Consider the following 20143-nt stretch of genomic DNA (forward strand, 5'->3'; position numbering starts at 1 on the left):
GAGACCACTAGAGAAAGTACCCAAAGCAAGCACCAAAACATACTTAGAGAAATTGTTAAATGAGACAAAGAAAAAGCCTTTCTGTATCTTGCAACTGAAATGCTGAATGCTTCTTTATCCTCCCCAAGGTGCATGCAGCTACACTGTGGTTTCAAATTCCATATGGTAAGATGCAATGGGAAAAGGGTAATTTTCTCATATGGTATATTACCAAAAACATTCTCCTATCTCCCTGAAGTTCCCTCTTTGGCCTTACAGATATTAACTATTATAATGCCATCCCTTCATCTCTCAAGCATGCAATGCCCTCCCACAGCAAGTATCAGTAACAAACGAGACTCAGGAGGCAGCACAACCGTGTTTGAATGGAACTGGCACTGCCACTAAAGAAAGTGTGATTAACAGGAGAATGATCAGTATGTTTGTATTGAGGTGTCTCATTTGGAAGCCTAATTTGAAGGGCACAGAAAAGAAAATATGGCTTAAAGCCATGGATACATCATCGCTTAATTCAGATATGAATCCACGCTGGTGCTGAGGCGGTTCTACCTCCAGCCAGCAGCTCCTGCCTCACTACTTAGAGGAACATCAATTTTCCTACAGCCACACCACATCCTGGCTCACAGAGTTGTCATCACTGAGCAGTGACCCTCAGCTTGACCTTTTTTTGCAGTAAACTGAGAGGAGACCCACAGTCCATGCAGTACAGAGGTTTGGGGGATAACCAAAGTTGTGGGAGGAAAGAAACACCACCACCTCTCTCAAAAGCAAGAAGCTGTAAGATTAGCTCAGCAATCTCCACACCAATGGTTGCAATGATTACCTTCAGAATACAGGACATATCTAAAGCACCTGGACCCTTCAACAGGAGTTTCTATTGAGCTCAGGATGGAGATAACATAAAAGCTTAATGGCAACAAATTATATTTTAAGTCTTAACTACTCCATTGTTAACCATTTTAGTAGAAACAGCAAGCTAAGGTGTTTATCTGCTGGCAGTGACTTCTCCCCTGGGTGAACTTCAATTAAATCTCTTCAACCATAGGGGGAAGAATGTAAAATTTAACTCTCTCTCTCTCTCACCACATCCTAAATCTTCTCAAACTGGAAGAAGAAGTGCATTTCCAGAAAGGCTGAGTAGTCACAACAGGATAGTAGGTTTGTGGGGCTGCAAAACACAAAAGGTCACAGCAGAGAGGCCTCATTAACCAAAGTATAAAAGACCACCTTTGTCCTTCTCAGTTGGAGAAGTGATGAAGGCAAATTTCAGAAGCCAACTCTTAAACCTAATGGTTATGGAGAAAGAGTAAATTACCTCTACCCTTCACTGAAATGAAGCCAAAGCCCTGCCCCGCTGTCACAGCTGTGTTTGAGTACAGACACAGGTAGTTACTGCTGAGTTTCTGACCCGCTGGAGAGTCACTCTCCCACTTACTGCGTGACAAGTGGTTGACAGACCTACACCTACAAGCTCAAACTGGGTTTTGATGCTAATATTAAGCAGTTGTGCCAGAGAAGGGATAATGTTCTTGGTATAGCTCTTGCATTCAGAGAGGAGATAATGCTCTTGCTCTTCTTTTAACTTTTGGATGACTAAGGTACCAGCTTCAGTCTTTAACAAGAATTAGGGACAGAGATGCCTCAGGTGTTGTCAGCTAAAGTGTGCTAATCTCCTCACAGTGTAGATTATGAGGTTTTGCAGATCATCTGTAAGATTTAGCCTGGCACTACTGAAGGCAAGTTCCTTCATAATAAGCTAATAAATTGTAGTGAATTGCCTTCTTACCTCTTATGAAACTGTGTAAGCTCAAACAAGTGGGATAGAATAACTTAAATTCTGTGTTGACCTGGAAGGAAACAGTAAATGCCAGTTTCATCCCAGTTCCCACCAAAAGTTAGTGTTTTGTCATTATGATGTCCCTTCCTTAATGGAAAGGGAGAACCCAAGAGTTGTAGATGCTTGTGGTTGAAAGGAATGGCATAAGTCAAAGGGTCTGCAAAAGCTTACAAAGTTTTTTTAGCAAACTACACAGCATGGAAATTGGTGTGTTAGTCTCAGACCTCCTAGTATAAGCAGTGGGTTTTGGATTAAGGGATAAGGTGAAAGGGAAGAGGGAAAGAGAGAGATGATTTAAAGGCAGGGAGAGAGAAAGAAAAGAAGAAAGAAAGAAAAAGAGATCCCCAGTCCTGGCTCCAGCACTAATCCAGCTGTGGTGTCCAGGGTCCTGGGGTGCAGGTGCAGAGCAAGTGCACCGGGCTTTGGGGGGGTACCTATTGCTACCTTTGGGGGGATATTGCCTTGGAGAGAAGTTTCTAGCTTTCTATGCAAATTAATTATCACTGCCCACTCCTCTAGACCTTTCTGGAAATGAATTAGAGGCTTTGGGGGTCTTCAGTGGTCTCGATCCCCCCTACAGTCCATACCTGCTTCTTGACCTCATTCCTGTGCTTGCACTGTGCTGCTGCTTATCTCCAGGAGCCAGAAGAAGGGTGTTTGTCCCAGAAAAGTGTTGCCCTACCTCCATAGGGCCCCTTCTCCAGCCACATCCTGTTCTTTCTCACAGAGTTCTTGTCTGTTAGTACCAACAACCCCTGGCTGGCTCCACAGCCATCTGGCTACCAGTGTTTGAGACAAACACATTAGCCCCTTGTCTTGAGGGCTTCCACACTTGCTCTGATTCAGTTTCTGTGACCCACTCCGTGGATGCTCTTAGCCACTGTTTCCCAGAAAGGGTAGGTAGTGGGATAGGACGGGAATCCGTGGAGGGGACAGCAGATGAAGTGCTCCCAAAAGTCTGCGCTTCCTTGAAGTTTCGGTCCGAGGATGCGACACAAACACAGCGAGGCTGCAGCCGCTCCTTCGACCACGCGATGGTGCCAAAGCGCCCAGGTTTGGGGATGCGCGTTCCCTCCTGCCGGGGCGACCGATCCAGCCCTCGCTGCCAAAATCATTGGGAAAAGGCGAAGGAAAACGAAACACACGAATCAACTACCATTCATACACTCTCACACACACACACCTCTCTTGATTTGTCTGCACAATTTCAGGGGTGCTGCAGGAGCCGCATCACAATTTTGGTGTTGCGACATTTGTACTGATAGACAAAAAGAGATGTATAGTCTTCTTTTTACGATGTGCATAGAGAACCTAGCAAAAAGAACCATAAAATGGGCTTCTTGTGCATATTTGGAGGCTTTAACCATAGCTCAGTCCTACAGAGAGAAAGCTGGCAATCCTCTTTAAGACAGCTACTGACTGACAGAAGTAAAAGAGAAAGGCACTTCTCCTTTCACAAAGACATGGAAGACAAATCCACCTTTCAGAGAGGCCAGAACTCACATTTTGCTTATTATGTGAGTCCTCAGGAAATCAGCTCTAACATAGCCTAAGATTTAGCTCAGTAACAACGGGTTTGCTGTGGGTTTTTACTGGTTTTGGGGGTTGTTTTTGAGTCCCTTAGAAATTATTTGAGCTGTCTTTGATTTATTTAGCCTTGGTATCCACATTTGCAAAAACAACTGTTTCTGCTTACATAGATGGAGTCTGCAAACGGGGATAGGAGAGAGGAGACCACAAAGCAATTCAGCAGCAAGGACCAACAACTTCTGACGTGAGACCTGTATAAATTGCACCCAGTATAAATCACCAAGCCAGGCACAACTGTCTCATCTCTCACCTCCCAGGATGTCAGCAGCCCCAAAACTAACTGCCCAACACAGTCCCCTCGTCCCATTTCCCCACCACACTAGGACAGGGGGTGCCCAACTAACTATACTGTTTATTCACGTTCAATCAATGTGTTAAGGTCAGAAAACATCATAGAAAAGAGAGTTTTGTCTGCTAAATTTTATTTTAGAATCTTATGCTCAACTTCTGTGCATAAATTTCCTGTGAGACTGTAAAGCCTCGTACCAAAAGGGGCATTGCTCACCCCACGTGCTTCTGAGCTGGTAACTCTGAGTGGCACCTGGCACTGGGATTTCATTCTTTCCAGTAGAATACAACTGGCCTGGTCATCACACCAGCCAGGCAAATATTTTCCAGTTAAAGCATCATTTTGGAAATGATGGTTGAGACAATTACTCTGCTAGCAACCAGTCTAGATTTAGTAGTGACACAATGAAATCCAGTGATAATGCAGCAGTCCAGTTTAAACCAACAGTGGGCTCTTTGACTCAACCTTTTCCTCATATTCCCTCTTCTACCATAATTTCACCCATATCACTGTTGGTACAGACAGGGCTGGAGGCAAAGGCAGCATCCAAGTGCCATGTGAGCAATTCCTGCTGCAGACATTTCTGCACAGCACACTCCTAAAAGAGCCAGGGAATGCTGGTATTTTGCCTACAGCTGGCACTTCGATTTTGTGACTGCCACTAGCAGTATATGGCTTTATAAAAATTATTTCTGACCTAATGTGCATGTTGTCTCAATTTTTCACTTGCCCTGAGCAGAAGCTCAGAATGAAATCAGTTTAATAGAATAATTTTACTGCGCGTAGATTTTGTCACAAGTATTGCTTACAGGATTACAAAACTCACTCTCTTCAAAGCACAGCTGGGATCTAAATTAAGCCTAGAGAAAATAGCTAGAACTCTGCCAGCCTACAAAGTGATGGTATTATTCTCTTATATTGGGCTTCACTGACATCCAGATATACCCAGTGGGCACTAGAAACCAGGACAGAGTTTGTGAGACTTGACTGTTTCATAATAAATTTTATTGCTTCTATTTATTATTTTCCCAAAGAAGAAACCAAGATGAGAACAGGAAAACATAAGACAGACAATTCTTCAGAAACCATGTTTGTATTGTGATTTCAAGAAGAACAGCAATTTGAGTAGCAGAGAAGGAATATAAGAATATTGAAATACAGAACTCTGATTTCACTTCTATTTCTAGAATTACATTACAGTAGTCCTAGTACCGCGAGTTCAGAAGAAGAAAATGGGAATGGGAATGTTAAAGTCTCAAAAACACAATTCCTTCTGCAAATGTGAAAAAAATAACATGATACTCTTTTATTGTGGTATGACTTTCAGAGTGAATGCTTTATGGAAAACAGTGTCAAGAGATTGATACAAAATTTGAAATGATTGCTAATACGCACAGATATGAAACAGAGATAGTAACAGTTTTAAGAGAAACAACTTCTTCAAAACAGTCTTATTCACTCTGGCACTTTCTTTTCCACATCATATTTGTAAGAAATCCTCAACTTAGATGAAGAAACTTCTTCCCTCATATGGTCCTTTCCCTGTTCTGCACTTTCCACTACCTTCCCATCTAAGACCCAATCACATCCACCCAATGCCCCCTAGTAGTTTCACAATCTTACTGCTTTGAGTCACTCTTCTTGGCTGATTTCTATGCACATTTTGTGTGTAGAAACAATCTGAAGGGAAGGGAGGGTAAGTTGGAGGACAAAGCATACCTGCAGTTCATCTGTACTTCAGACTACAAGGTGCAGGAACCATGTTTTCCTAGATAGGCAAAACTTTGTGAAATTATGCTAAAATACACATAGTAAATGGCACGCTACACTTGCAAAGTCAAGTGCCCAAGAGACAGCAAGTGCCAAAAATAAGGTAACCCACATAACCTCAATCCAGGACCCATGGGTTTACATGTTGTGGTAGCATTATCAGCTTACAAGACAGAATACAATCTTTTTAAAATCATCATGCCTTGCTCACTGCACAAACCTGCTGGGCTCACTGAAAAGCAATCATTCAATATCTTTGTTGTTCACTGATCCAGGCCTTCTCTCCCGTGTGTTTTTCTAATCCTGTTCTGAAAGCAGAAAAGCCTATCAGGAAACAACTATTTTGATCATATCTTTGCCACAGTATTCAGGTAATCTCACAAACATTTATTTGCATTTATTTCACAAAAGCTATTATGCAGTGCAGGTTTTGTGATGAGCAATACAGAGTAAGAAATGAGTGAGTATTAATTTGAAGTGCTCGTAACTTGCTCGGCTGCTGAGTTTTAGAGTGCCCTATGCATCTGGCATGATTTTCATATTCAACGTGTAGTTTCCACCTGGCAGCAGGAAGAGCAGGAGCTCCTCTTAATTTATGCAAAACAACTCACAGACAAGGGAGGGACTGTTATTGCCACCTATGAAAAGCTGAGTTTAAGTGATTTGCCCATTGTCACACACTATCATGTGGCAGTGGCAGGGATATAACTTTACTGTCTTAAATACCGCTTGCTGTAAACACATGTTCATTTTACTACCTGCACTCCCCAAGCCCACTCACTCATTCTTCTAGACAACCTTTTTTTTGTCAGTACAGAAATGTACTGAAAAATGTGCTCAGGCACATTTTCAAAGTATTTCTACAGCTGGCTGGAATTTCTAAACACACAGCAGAATAGCTCTAGCCAAATAGTTGTATGGGTAGTAATCCTTGGCATGTTCTGCACATAAATACAGTCTTACCACATGTGACACACGTGCTGTCTGCCACCAAAGCAGATAAAACACTCCCCAGCATGGCTGGATTTCCTGTAAACTCATACTCACCTGAGGAATCCAGGACAGAAAAGCCCACCAGAAAACAACTATTTTGATCATAGTCTTTGCTACAGTATTTAGATAATCTCAAGCATTTATTTTACAGAAGCTACTATGCGGTGCTGGTTTTGTGATGCACAATACAGAGTAAGGAATGAATGAGTATTAATTTGAACTGCTCGTAACAGTTTTACTTACAACACACTGGAAGGTCTTAATCTCCCATGCTACACAGCAATTCCCCATAAAGCCCGGTTTTCTCTGCCTTATCAAGATCCTGGAGCCTAAAAATGTGTAAGGACCCCAAAAATACTTGCAACGTCACAGAATCACAGAATGGGTTAGGCTGGAAGGGACCACCATGGGTCATCTTGTCCCCCTTCCCTGCAGACACTGACAGGGATGAGGTCCCCTCTCAGCCATGTCTCTTCTCGAGGCTGAACAGCCCCAGCTCCCTCCGCCTTTCCTCAGAGAGATGCTCCAGTCCCTTCATCATCTTTGCCACTCTCTGCTGAACCCACTCCAGGAGCTCCATGTCTCTCCTGTCCTGAGGAGCGCAGAACTGAGCACAGCACTCCCGGTGATCCTCACCGGGGCTGAGGAGCAGGATCACCTCCCTTGATTGTGACGATCATGGCATATTACAGGAATATGAAACATACACTGAACAACATGCACCACCTGCCTGTTCCTGCCTGTTCCTATTACTGGCAGGGACAGCTGAAGTGAGATGAGCATGGCTGCGGCAGTCACTGCACGTGTTACTATGGATGTTCCCAACAAAATTTAAGGAGGAAACCACTGAAGGCAGAGGCAGGGGCATGGGCATGGTCAAGGAGGAAGACGAGGACGACGACGGGAACGAGGAGAAGCACTGCGCCAGCCCCTCACAGCCCCACACCCACAGACGCACAGAGGCCCTCGCCACACGGGTGCCGAGGGGGTGGAGCCGGCGCCTCGCACTCTGAATGGTGCATCCGGCTGTCAATCAAAGCTTCGCCCCGCCCCATCGATGCCGAACTGACTAGCATGGGCGGGGCAAAGACAGACGCTTCGCGCTCCGATTGGCTGAATCAGCTGTCAGTTGGCTCCGCCTCCTCGCCGCTCCCCTCCGGGTTTACAGTGCGGGGAGGAAAATGGTGCAGAGGCCTCCAGAGATCTGATTGGCCAAACGGGAACACCACTCAAATAAAGGCTCCGCCCCCGGCCGGACAGCTGACCGCTCAGCCCCGTGACAGGGACGGCGCTGCGCCGGCGATTGGTCAGCTCTGCCTAGTCCCGCCTACCTGCGCTGAATACCACCCGCCGATTGGCTGCGGCGGCTGTCCGTCAGCTGGTGGGCGGGGCGCTCAGGGTGTCTGTCCGGCGGCGCGGCCCGGCGGCGGCTCATGGCGGCCATGGCGGCCATGGCACGGCGCGGCGGGGCCTGCCGGGCCCTGGGGCTGGCGGCGCTGGTGGCAGCGGTCTGTGTCGCCGGTGAGTGAGCGGGGTCGGGCCGTCGCGGGGGAGCGCCGAGGGAACCGGGAAGAGCCGCCGGGCCGCTGCACGGGGAGATTGCGGGAGAGGGGCCGGGCCGCAGCGCTGGGGAGGGGGCCCGGTGAGGGGGGAAGGTGAGGGGGGCTGTCTTTGCCTCTGTGTGGCAGGTGCAGGACCGGCGGGGGGGGAACCGGGGCCTGTCATTGTGCTGCAGCTCCCCGCCCCCACCTCCTCCCTTCCACCTCCAGAGACGGTGCTCGAACCCTTTTATCCTGTCCCTTTCAATCCAAGGGCTGGTTTGTATTAAATTACAAATTTCTGTAATTTTATTGTTTAAATTCGTTATATAAAGTTATTTTTATAATTATATCATTAAATTATTATATAAATTTAGATAATATATTGTATATTTTCTATAATGCAGGGTAGGCATTTTTAAACTATTTCCTAGGCAATGAAGAGAATCTGCTGGTGTTCGCAACTTCAGATTCAGTTTTAATCATTGAAATCTTGAACAAGTGTAGTGAGGGAAATTTAATTGTAAGGGGTTAATTCTCTGATTTAACCCACCTGAGCAATCTTGCCCTAAGTAAGCTAGTTTGACCTAAATGACGTGTGACTGTGTTACAGCCTTGTGGAGAGCAGCATGTGAAATCCTCTGGATTTGTAGCCATTTTGTAAATTCTTAAAGAAGTTGGTCTGGAAACATGTCCGCCCTTCAAAAATGTGGGTTGATCCACCATTAAAATTGGTAGCAGGCCACCCAAGGAACGCATCAATTTAAATAAAAAAATGCTTGAATCTGCTCCATGTACCTTGGTTGGTTTGGCCTCTTTCCTTCCTTTTGTCCCCCCTCCCCAAGCTTCATCTCAGAACTTTGTCCTTTGGTGTGTTTATCATAACATAGCTCAGATTTACTGTCAACATTTGTATGCATGATCATGACCCAGGCTTTGAAACAGCATCTTCAAGGTCACATTAGTTAAAGTAATGTTAGGGAAGTTTTTAGCTGCCCAACACATCAGTTGACTGTTGCATTGTTTTTGTAAATAGCCTTTGGATTTGTAGATGCCCTGGAAAACTATTGTATATCACTGCTTGGATTGGTAACCAATTTTCAGTGATCATATGAATAATTGCTTTTATTTTCTTTAGACAGTTACTTTATTCATGTAATTTTGAAGTGTGCAGTCAGACTTGTATAATTAGAACTTGAACATAGAGGCCTGCAACTTTTTATTACTCTGATACTTGATTTTGTTGTATCAAATCAGTTTTCTAGTGGAAACCCACTCAGATTGTTCATTGGGCAGCATATGCCTGAAATTTTGCATTGTGCATGTTATTGTTTATATACACCAAAGAAGTTTTAAAATTTATTTATATAAATTTTGGTGTACACAGTTTTGCAGCTGTGCCTAAGTGACTTTTTTAAGATAGGAAGTCAGGTTGAAACAAGCCCTTCTCTCATTTCTGTGGAATCCTTTCTAACCTTATTGCACAGTAAATTACTGTCATCATAAAACAGTTCGGAAATATGCATTTAGTCAACTTTGCTACTCAAGGTAATGGGGAAAAGAGTGAAGGGGGATCCCAGATGAGTGAAAACCTGGCATGAGAAGTGTTGCAGATTGTGGCTCCACTCAATCAGCTCAGGTGCAGCGCTGCATCCAAGGAAGACAAACATCTCCCAGTGTCTTGAGGTGGAGGAGGCAGACCAGGGACACCAGAGCTGTTCTGCAGGAGCCAGGCTGTCCTGGCAGTGCCTGGTTTAAGCCAGCACTGACAAATTCCACTGGACTTCCTGGCTCTGGGCTCAGTGGCCCTGGCTGTTGCCTGCATGAACAGAGGTGTTGAGCCAAGCAGTCCTGGAAGCAGACAGAGCTGTGCTGGTGCATTGTGAGCTTAACAGGATTTTGGAGTCTGCCTGGCTCCACTGAGAGTTCACTTTACCTGGTTTGAACTGTAACACTACTTGCAGCTTGTTACACTGTGTTGTGCTGTTGTTTGAATAATTGTCCTGCTTTTGTTAATAAGGATCTGTTCATTCTTAGACATTGATGTATAGAAACCTTATTTTGTATTCCAGAGCATTAAAATGATCTGTTCTCACTCCTGGCTTTGCATAAACTGATAGGCATGAGAGAGAGGAAGAAGGAATGAAGGCTCAAATATGCTCTTTTCCCATGTTATGTAAAGGAAAAGATTGCAGGAGCTCTGATAGCTTTCTATGTCTGTTTTTTAGGTGTATGTGGTGGTGAATTCAGTATCTTACGATCACCTCAGTCAGTTGTTTTCCGAGATGGAAGTTGGCCGATTCCTGGTGAGCGGATCCCGGATGTTGCTGCGTTGACCATGGGCTTTTCTGTTGAAGAAGTACGTTCCAGGTCTTGATTGTGAAACACCTCTAAAGCTACAGACTTGCTCACTCAACATGCAAATCTTCCTGTCATGTGCTGGAATATATAAAATATTGCCCTGTTTCTCTTGAGGAATGCATGACTTGTCAGAGGTGGTTTCCAAGATAGAGCCATGTGGGTCATATGAGTAGCCAGAGGCTGTGCTAGCTGGCTCATTTGAGTCACCAGCTGTAGAAGGAAGCCTGCAGAGACTTTCCAGTGCTGTTCCTCAGTTCTTCTGAGACCCAGCTGCATGCTGTATCCCCTCCATCCATGATCACAAACTGAGAATCTGGAACCACTGTCACTTCTTGCACACAAGCTCTCTGTAGGGCTCTGCTCCTGAGTACTCTGAAGATTGTGAGAAATAGCTTGGCAAGGCAGGCATTTTTTCAGGTCAGCAAGCCTGTCTGCTGAGCAGAGTTAGAACAAGTAGGTTGGTTACTTAGGAAGTAGTCCAAAACCGTGGAAACATGATTTGTGCTAGTGTGTCTCCACAGTAGGTATTTGAATACAACTTTAGCAATGTTTCAAGTGGGGCACGTGAGCAGGAGCCCTTGTATTGATTCCATCTTGCCTACTGAATTTTTTTGCTGGGCTTCAGCAGGGATGAGTGGCTGTTGAAGCAGTAGATTAAAGTCTAATAGCCAGATATCTTTGGCAGTGTCTGTGTGCAGCCAGATACTGAAATCTGCAGGCTGAGGCATTCTCACAGTGCTGGTGAGGGCAGCTAGTTCTCATTTCTTCCATACATCAGCTAGGGAAGAGATCTGATAAGGCTGGTTTGAATGCAAGGCTGCTTAGCCTGTGTTTTGGAATTTGAAAATACCATGCTGTCAACTAATTCTGCTTTTTTTTGTAATCAAACTAGTAACAAACTTGTATGAGTAGTACGACTAAGGAGTAAATTTTGGTCATTTTAGCAAGAAAACCCAATGTATTGAATGGTATTGTGTGTGTTGCATATAAAGACACCCAGAAAAACAGTGGGGTTTGACCTGATCTGTCCATTTGGCATCCTGGTCATCCTGAGATATATCATAGTTATCATGGAAAAAAGTGTTTCAGTACTCACTCTGTGCTTTTGCCACAGCTTGGGATTCATTTGTTGTGATGAGTCTGTAGCATCCTTTAGAAATATTTCTCTATTAATATTAATTCAATCCTGGAAGCAGGCAGGGAAGGAAATGTTTGAATGATTATTCAGTTCAGCCCTGGAACTGAGTGTTACTGAAAGCTGTCCCTAAGGCAGAGATCAATGGCAGCTTCCAGCCCTGGTACGGAGAGTACTGCGGGGCCCAGGCACTCCTTTTGCAGCTCACCTCAAAGCTGTAGTCTAGGAACATAAACTAACTAGTCCAGGAACATAAACAGTGCAGCAAGGCTGCTGTAGAGAATTTGGAATTCTTAATGCATTACATTGGGAATTCTCATAAAGCGTTATTCAATATGCCTCCCTTGGTAAAGGAAAACAAAACCAAACCCCATTTTTGTCCCTGGTGATGCTTTAAAAGGTTTTTCCTTTGTTTCTGTGAGGTGATACAACTCATAATGTCAATGACATTTAATTCTAAAACACAATTAAATTGGCTTTCAAAAAAAAGGGGCAGTTACGTCTTTTACACACATGGGGAAATCTGTTTGCCTCTATTCCAGACAGACGAATTTGTGTTTTGTGCCTGAATAAACCTGTCAGGTAGCCACTGTGCTCTTACTCATTTGTAATTGTAGTAAGCTACTAAGAAATCTTTTTGTATTTCTGTGCAAATTTGTACATTTTAGTTTAGTTGCCCGTTGTTGTGATTGACACTTCCCTCTCTTCCCCTTCCTTTCCACCCCGTTTCTTTCTTGTACTGAGAATGTCAAGATGTTAGTGGGTTTTTTAAGTTCAGCTTTCACTTACTAAATACAGACTGAAGTATTTATAATTTAATTATGGGAAATAACTCTTTATGTATCCGTTATATATAATGTTTTCTTAGTAGACTTTGCTATGAAGTTACTGGCAGATTTTAAACTTAACTGTTCCTTCATGGTTGACTTGAGGTACTACTCAAGATGAAAGCAGTCTAGTATTACCATGAAATTTCCAGTAGGCTGTCCTGCACAGAGGCATTAACAGAATAAGTTGTTTTGCTGTAATAACTAATATTTATTAAAAACAAACAATAAGTTTGTTTTGCTGGGAAGAACTCTTCTCTTTGCCTGTGAAGTACAACTTATTTTGCTATTTTGTACTAGGACCTCCCCTGGCCTGGGCTGGCAGTGGGTGATCTGTTTCACCGACCACGAGCCACTGTACTGGTGACAGTGAAGGGTGTGGACAAGTTGCCTGTAAAAGGGTTTTCCTACCCCATTGAGAATGTGAGTATCCACATTTGGAACTGTCCTGCGGTTCCTGGGACTCCTGTGGTCTAATGACAAGTACATGGTTCTCTGCTGTAGCCCCTAATGTTCACTTATTTCCTACTTCACTTGAAGTTTGCATATCTCCTAAAATGATGGATCAGGTTGTGTAGATCAAATACGTAGTCAGGGTTCTGTACAAGGTAGGAGGCTTTTGAGATCACCTAGGGCTTCCTGTGTTGAGTTCAGTAACTTGTTTGACCAAAGCATGTTCTCCTTGAAAGACAGCTAATTTTAATGTTTGTACCAATCCACTTCTTCTCATGTTAACTTAATATTTCAAAATCAGAATTGTTGTGGTTTTTGCTTCAGCTGAGTATGTGATAACATTTTATATGGTGTTGATTTTTGGATGTACTGTATTGCCCTCTAAGTGGTCTTTTGAGTTTTCCTGAAGTACTTGACTGTGAAATACACCACTTAGAGACAATGTTCCATTATACTGTATCAAGAAGAAATCAACAGATGTTACATTTACCTGTCACTGTCTTGTCTTTGCTAAGGCTTCTCAGGCTTGTTACAGCAACACAGAATCCTTTAGGTTGTAAGGGAGCTCTGGAAATCGTCTCATCCAACACCCTGCTCAAGCAGGATCAGCCAGAGCAGGCTGACCAGCACTGTGTTCAGTCAGGATATGAGCATCTCCACAAATGAACCTCTGGGCAACCCCTCCATGACCTCTGGGCAACGCCTGCCACTGTTGGACTACCCTTGGAGCAAAAAACTTTGTTCTTGTGTTAAGTTAAAATTTCCTGGGTTTAAATTTTTGTCATTGCCTCTTCTGTCATAGGACACACTTTAAGTAGAGAACGAAAATGTGCCATTCTGCTTCTTTTTCTGATAAAACCCACAAATAACTGTTTACAAACAGTTCTGTTAGCTTGCCAGTAATGGCACTATACTGTGCTAGCATTTCTTCTATTTTTAGTAGGTTTTTTTATATGTCTTTTTTTCGTTTCAGCAGTTTGTCTTTCTGCTGGTATATTTTCACCCATCAGTTTTCTGTGGTTCATAACTTTACGTTTGCAGCGAGATTGCTTCCCCTTTTGCATTGCTTCTATATTTGTTGGTCTTGTTTTACTGATAAACAAGGCTATACTCTAAGCGTAAATAAGCCTCTTAATTCACAGTCATGGTCCCTTGGAGTTCTTAAGAATATGTTGTGTCTGCCACATACACAAATAAAATCTGTTCATAGATAACACAGGTGATGGGGGTTTTTGCACGTAGGTTCCTGTTATTTATTACCACTTTGGAAATGTGCATACCTTTTACTTTTCCAGACTTTTTTAGTTAAGATCAGTAGCCCCTGTTTAACCCAAAACTCAAACTAGACTTTGTCTTCCAGGCTGTTCCTTTCAGTCTGGACAGTGTTGCAAATGCCATCCATACTCTGTTCTCTGAGGAGACGCCGGTGGTGCTGCAGCTGGCCCCCAGTGAGGAAGTGAGTATTGCTTCACTCCCAGTTCCATGTGTTCCAGATAGTGAAACCTCTTTCCACTTGTGTGGCTGGAGCAAACGCAGTTGATCCTGTGAAATTCTGGATTGGAGATTGCAAGCATGATTGGTTATTAATGTGTGACTGGAGAAACTGAGCAGGAGCCTCTGCTGTCAGTGACCAGTGGCTGTTCCTGCAGAGGGTGTACATGGTGGGCAAGGCCAATGCCGTGTTTGAGGATCTCTCTGTCACGCTGCGCCAGCTGCGGAACCGTCTGTTCCAGGACAACTCCATCCTCAGCTCCCTCCCTCTCAACTCCCTCAGCAGGAACAACGAGGTAAAAAGTCATCCATCAGTGGGAACGTCTACGGGGTTTTTTTTTCTAATATTCTTAGTTAGCTTGTGCTTTTCTCATTTTCTCACTCTTTCTTCCGTCTTTCTTTGCCTAAGAGAGCCCACTCCTAATTTTTTCTAACTGAATTAATAGAGTTCAAACTGTTTTTTCTAAGTAACTTTATTGAAAGAATTCTTTTCTTCTAGCGTGTTCTGATGTTGTAGCAGACAACTGTTATAAAATACTGGCAACAAAACAAGGCTTCCCTAACTTGGGTTTCATCAAAGAAAATACCTGTCTCTTTCTGCCTCTTCCCCCAGGTTGACTTGCTTTTTCTGTCAGAACTTCAAGTCCTGCATGATATTGCAAGCCTGGTAAGGTTTTTTGAAACATTTTCCCCTGTCTTGTGTCACAAACTTCAGAGACCTTTAAAGGCAGAGAAGCCATAGCCAGGATGCTTGGCAACCAGTGATACATATTCTAGTGTGTCATCAGCTGGTTCCATCAGTTTAAATAATGCATTCTTTTTATATCAGCCCCATCACTGCAATTGTGAATGAGAACCTTAATAATTTATGGTTTTCTTTTGTATTGTGTTTGGTCAGAACGGGGAGATCTGAGCTGCTGTTTCTCCATAGCCAAAGACACGGGAAATACTCAGTGAAGAATTTGCTGGGGCTTTCTTTGTTGCCTTACTTGTGAAGTATAATGGTAGTTAAGAACATATTCTTTGCCCTGTCCACCATTTTACTTCAAAATATCGTTTTATCTGAAAAGACTGGAGTGACTTTTGTACCATGAATAGTGATGGTGGTAGAAATGCTCCAATGGTGGGGCGAGCTTTTAATTCTGAGGATCTTTTTACAAAGCTGCTGTCTTTTTCCTGTGGTTTAGGGTTTGTTTTAGTGGGTCGGTGGTGTGTGGGTCTTTGTTTCGTTTTGGTTTGTTTTTTTCTGTGAGTCCTTTAAGCTGCAGCCCTTAACTACTGAAGTAGGAGTCGTGGAAAAACTGAAAATTTCACATTAGGTGAAGGGCTAGTGGAGAGAAATGGGGCTCTTGAGAAAATGGGGTAGAACAACTTGGTTTTGTCTTGCAGGCTAGAAAGGCTGCAGGTTAAGTAGTTGGGAAGATGGTATTAAATTCCTTGTGTTCAGAGACTGTTGTCTTGTGCAGGCAAATATCAGTGCTGCATCTTCTCACCTGTAGAAATGCAAGAATGTCACTACTCTCCTTTGAGATATTTTGCATTGTATTGGTTGGATTTTCTGACAATTGGATGATATTCCTCAAATAAATTACTTTTGTACATGGGCAACAGCAAGGTAGAAGTTGCAACCTACTGAGCTTTGCAAGGGCCAGCTTCTGACAAGGAAATGCTGCTATCTTAAGTCTTATAGTTACGTGTTTTTGTTGTCTCTGAGTTTTATTTTCATGGCAGTTACAGAAGAAGGATTCTGATGTCAGTAAGTATGTTATTTCTTTTTAGTCCAGCTCTCTATTATGTGTATGTAACTTCATGTTAGGAACAGATGCTACGTACTGATCATCTGCTTTCTTCTGTAGAATTAAAAAAAGAAACAGTTACAGGCATCTTCTAAGTTGGCAAGAATTCCATTTCCTAATTAATATGGAACATGATGGTAGAAAGTGAGGCTGGATTAGTCCAAGTAAATTGATTTTTGTGCAATGTGTTTTTAAAGTAACCTGTATATGAATTAATTTCTTCCTGCCCTCAATGGTGTGCCAAAGCTGTCTCGACACAAGCACTTAGCCAAAGATCACTCTCCAGACCTGTATTCCCTGGAACTGTCTGGTTTGGAAGAGGTTGGAAAACGATATGGGGAAGACTCTCAGCAGTTCAAGGATGCCTCTCAAATTCTTGTAGACTCTTTGCAAAAGGTACATTTTCTACCTAATGAACAAAACTCATGGTACTACTAAGAAAATAATTTTTGTGTTAACTACAAAGGAGTGCGATATCACTTCATTAGTGATGGCTTGTCTCATGCTTGTTTTTGTTGTTGTTTGGTTTTTAAAATGCAGTTGTTTAGTTATAAAATCGAATGTTAAAATTTGCCTCTCTGGAAAGTGTTGGCATGATTCTACAATGTGTTTAGATATTTTGCATGAAGGAGTAGAGGTGTATTGAAACCATATATCAACATGATTTGATACATTTGTTTTTCTTAAACAAACACCTTGCCTTTGAACCCACCAGAATGTCTCACAAAAAGAGGCTCTTAGAAATACAGAAATATCTTTATCCCAGGGTGCAGTGGTTAGTTTACCCTTGCCCACAAAGCTATGTAAATTTAAATTTCTAAGACTTTAAAATAACTGCTGCTCATCCATCAGTGAGTGCAAGAAAGTAATTCTTCAGCAGGTCTTACATAATCATTATTTAAATTTTTATTAAGATCGGTCACTTTTGAGAGTTTCCAAAGCTTGATGAAAAAGTGCAAAAACATCAGTTTGTTAAGCCGAATACTTGTTTTCTCTAAGCACTGCTCTTTGGCCTCTTTGACCTTAAGTAAATATATTTAAATATTAGACATATTAGCATTTAGACCAGATTAAAACATTCAGATTCATAGATTCTTAGTGGAAGTTTGAGAACCTAAATATTTTGTTGGAGCTGACAGACATGCAATTAGGAAATGACGTGGGGATGTGCCTTTTGTAAAAGGGATAAAAGAGTAAGTTTCAGCCCAGAAAGCAGGCATAAGCTACAGTGTGCTGAACAGTGATTGGGGGTTTGAAAGACCAGGTGAAAGTTGGCACTTTCTTAGTGAAATTCTAAAATAGTGTTAACTTTTGTAGCTTCTCATAATTAGTCTTGAAGCTGCCATCTTATGTTTTAGGACATCTTGTAAACAAAACTCTGCTTAATTCCTGGCTACAGTCTAGGCTTTTAATTAAACCACCTTTTCTTTTCCAGTTTGCAGATGAGATGTTTAATCTGTATGGTGGGAATGCAGTAGTAGAAGTGGTGGCTGTGAAGGAGTTTAACTCTCCCCTCTCAAGGAAGACTCGGTCCATTCTCCAGGCTTCACAGGTAGTAGAGCCACATTTTTCTACATCTCATTATTAAACATGATCCAAATTGTATCAGTTCACCTGAGTGTAACTTTTTTTTAAGTACTAGCATACTGATTATGACTTAGATGTGGGTGCAGCTTACTTACTTGTCTTGATCTTCACTTAATCACCCAGTAACTTCAGTTGAGGAGGGCTCTGGAGGTCATCCAGTCCAACCTACTGCTCAAAGCAGGACTAATTTAGGAGCTAGATCAGGTTGCTCCAGCCAAGTTCTTGAAAAGTCCATCCCTGGAAGTCCCACAGCCTCTCTTGCTCCAAATCATTAACCACTTTCATGGTGAAAACTTTTCCCCTTATGCCTTGTTAGAATTTGCCTTTCTGTGTTACCTCCCAGAGCATGCAAGTCCTGCCTCCCAGCTGTGGGAATACATGTTTTCCTTGGCTTGCTGGCTGGACTCCAGACACAGTCCAGGGTGCAGTTGCCCTGTGTCATTCCAGAGGCACGCTGCTGGCTCCTATTCCCCTTGTCCACCAGGAGCTCCAGTCCCTCTCTGCAGCTGCCCAGCTGCTCAGTCCCCAGCCTGTGCTGTCACCAGGGTTGTTCTGCCCCAGGTTCAGCACTTTGAATTTCATTTTCCTGTCAACTTCTTCTTTTGGATTCCACTGATGCCACTCACATAATCACTTCTTTGCAATCTGTGCCCTTGCATCAGATTTGTCTAGACAAAAATGCACCTTTCCTATTTAGGTTGCTCAGACTTTGGATGGACTCTAAATGTTTGGTGTGCAAGCTCACTTTAAAGTAATAAATATTTTCTTTATTGCAGCCTAAAAAAGAAAATCCATATAACCTTGCCTATCCATATAACTACGACTACTCTGTAATCTTCAACATTGTTCTGTGGATGATGATAGGGCTGGCTTTGGCTGTGATAGTTATCTCCTACAACCTCTGGAACATGGATCCTGGCTATGACAGCATTATTTATAGGATGACAAATCAGAAGATAAGAATGGATTGAACTGCACTGTATTTCAGCACAGGAAGATGATGAAGAGCAAGGTCTCCTTTAACCTGTGTGGAAAACAAATATTCTGACATGGTTAATTGTGGAAGTTTTTTAAAGGTGTATTTATTTCTAAGTATTTTTTCCCCCTCTCAAGACTATTTTAAATGTTAGTAGTAGCACCAGATGGGATTTAGAAGTTGAAATTTGCTTGCTTAAAAAAACCAAAGCAACACTCCCCAGAGTAATTGTTATTAAAGTGATATCATTCCATTTTTTTATCATGTAACATGAGTTTTTGAAATGCCCTGTACTGCCTGTGCCTGTGCAAACCAGATGAATTGAAATTACAATAGCAAGATGTTGTTTGAAACTTCTACACTGGAAGATTAAAAATTATAGCTAAATTGTTGTGTTGTATATTATGAACCAGCTGTATATGTTTGATGTAAATATTTATAATGGTTATATGTAACTTCAGAGAGGATAGTAAATATTCTTCAGTAAAATACTAAATATAGAAATACTTCTATCAGCCTAGGACTCTAGTAGCACAAATGGCATTTTGATCTCATGTTGATGGCTCAGAAGGATCCTTTGCCCAGAACTTTATTGATTGGGAGGTGAATAACTCTGGTGTGGCTGATCTGTGCAGCGCAGTCTGTAAATCCTGAAGTGGCCCCAGTCTGGTCACGGTCTAACGTCACGTACAGTTGAAAGTTCCTATTATGATGCTTCATATTCCTTCCATTTGTGTTGATGTTATTAGAAAAAAAAAATCAGTTCTTTTTGATGATAAGAGTGGACCAACAATTGATTGAAGTATACCTGGATTATGGTTCTGCTTCACCCATTCAATAAAACAAAGAGCAGTTGTTCTGGAATCAGTTCATTCCTTTGCAGACGTAACTACTTCTGTTTAGGATTTGTTCAGCTGACCAGGGCAGGTGTGGCAGCATCTGATGTGTGACAGTGGCCCTAAGCCTGCAGCAGTTTAGTTTTCATTACCCTTCAAAAGAAAGATTGTCTTGTGTGGATTTTCCTAAACCAGATAGTGAGTGTAGTTGAAACAAGTGGTTGATCTCTGGCTCGGGTCTTTTTTAGAGCTACCTCCTTCTTAGAAACTCAATTGCTCTTGTGGTAAAAGATTTTCCAGACTACAGCAACATGAATGGAAACTACTTTTTTTATCATCTTGTCCTCTAATGTGCTTAACCTTCCCTACTGTTAGGAGATAATTGTTCCACTTCCAGAAAAGATGTTCTCCCTGAATTAGTCTAGTTTACTGGGAGTGTCTGAATTGGTGGCATTGAAGTTGTTCATGTCTTGGAGATCCTGGACAGTGATTCAGGCTGAATTGAGCAAATTGCATGTTTGCCTGAGTCCCAGAAATCCAGTTCAGTATATGTTACAATGACTTGAAATTACTTCTAATGGCATTTAAAGTTAATCTGGATGATTGATCTCAGTAGATAGAAAGGAAGAGTTGCACTGGCAGTTCCTCTGACAGGAATGTAATT

At 42.5% G+C, this 20143-nt stretch overlaps 1 protein-coding gene across 1 annotated transcript; it reads left to right on the plus strand.

Annotated features, from left to right (window-relative positions):
- The first annotated feature begins 7894 nt into the window (after nt 1-7894).
- Nucleotides 7895-19507, plus strand: ATP6AP2 (ATPase H+ transporting accessory protein 2). The gene is made up of 9 exons (XM_032100936.1): nt 7895-8000; nt 10246-10376; nt 12641-12763; nt 14154-14249; nt 14443-14580; nt 14898-14951; nt 16327-16476; nt 17516-17632; nt 18444-19507. Exons 1-9 carry the CDS (start codon nt 7913-7915, stop codon nt 18636-18638), a joined length of 1092 nt encoding a protein of 363 aa, XP_031956827.1. The 5' UTR covers nt 7895-7912; the 3' UTR covers nt 18639-19507.
- Nucleotides 19508-20143: the final 636 nt, after the last annotated feature.

Source organism: Corvus moneduloides, chromosome 2, assembly GCF_009650955.1.
Source record: "Corvus moneduloides isolate bCorMon1 chromosome 2, bCorMon1.pri, whole genome shotgun sequence".
In the NCBI taxonomy this organism is placed as follows: Eukaryota; Metazoa; Chordata; class Aves; order Passeriformes; family Corvidae; genus Corvus; species Corvus moneduloides.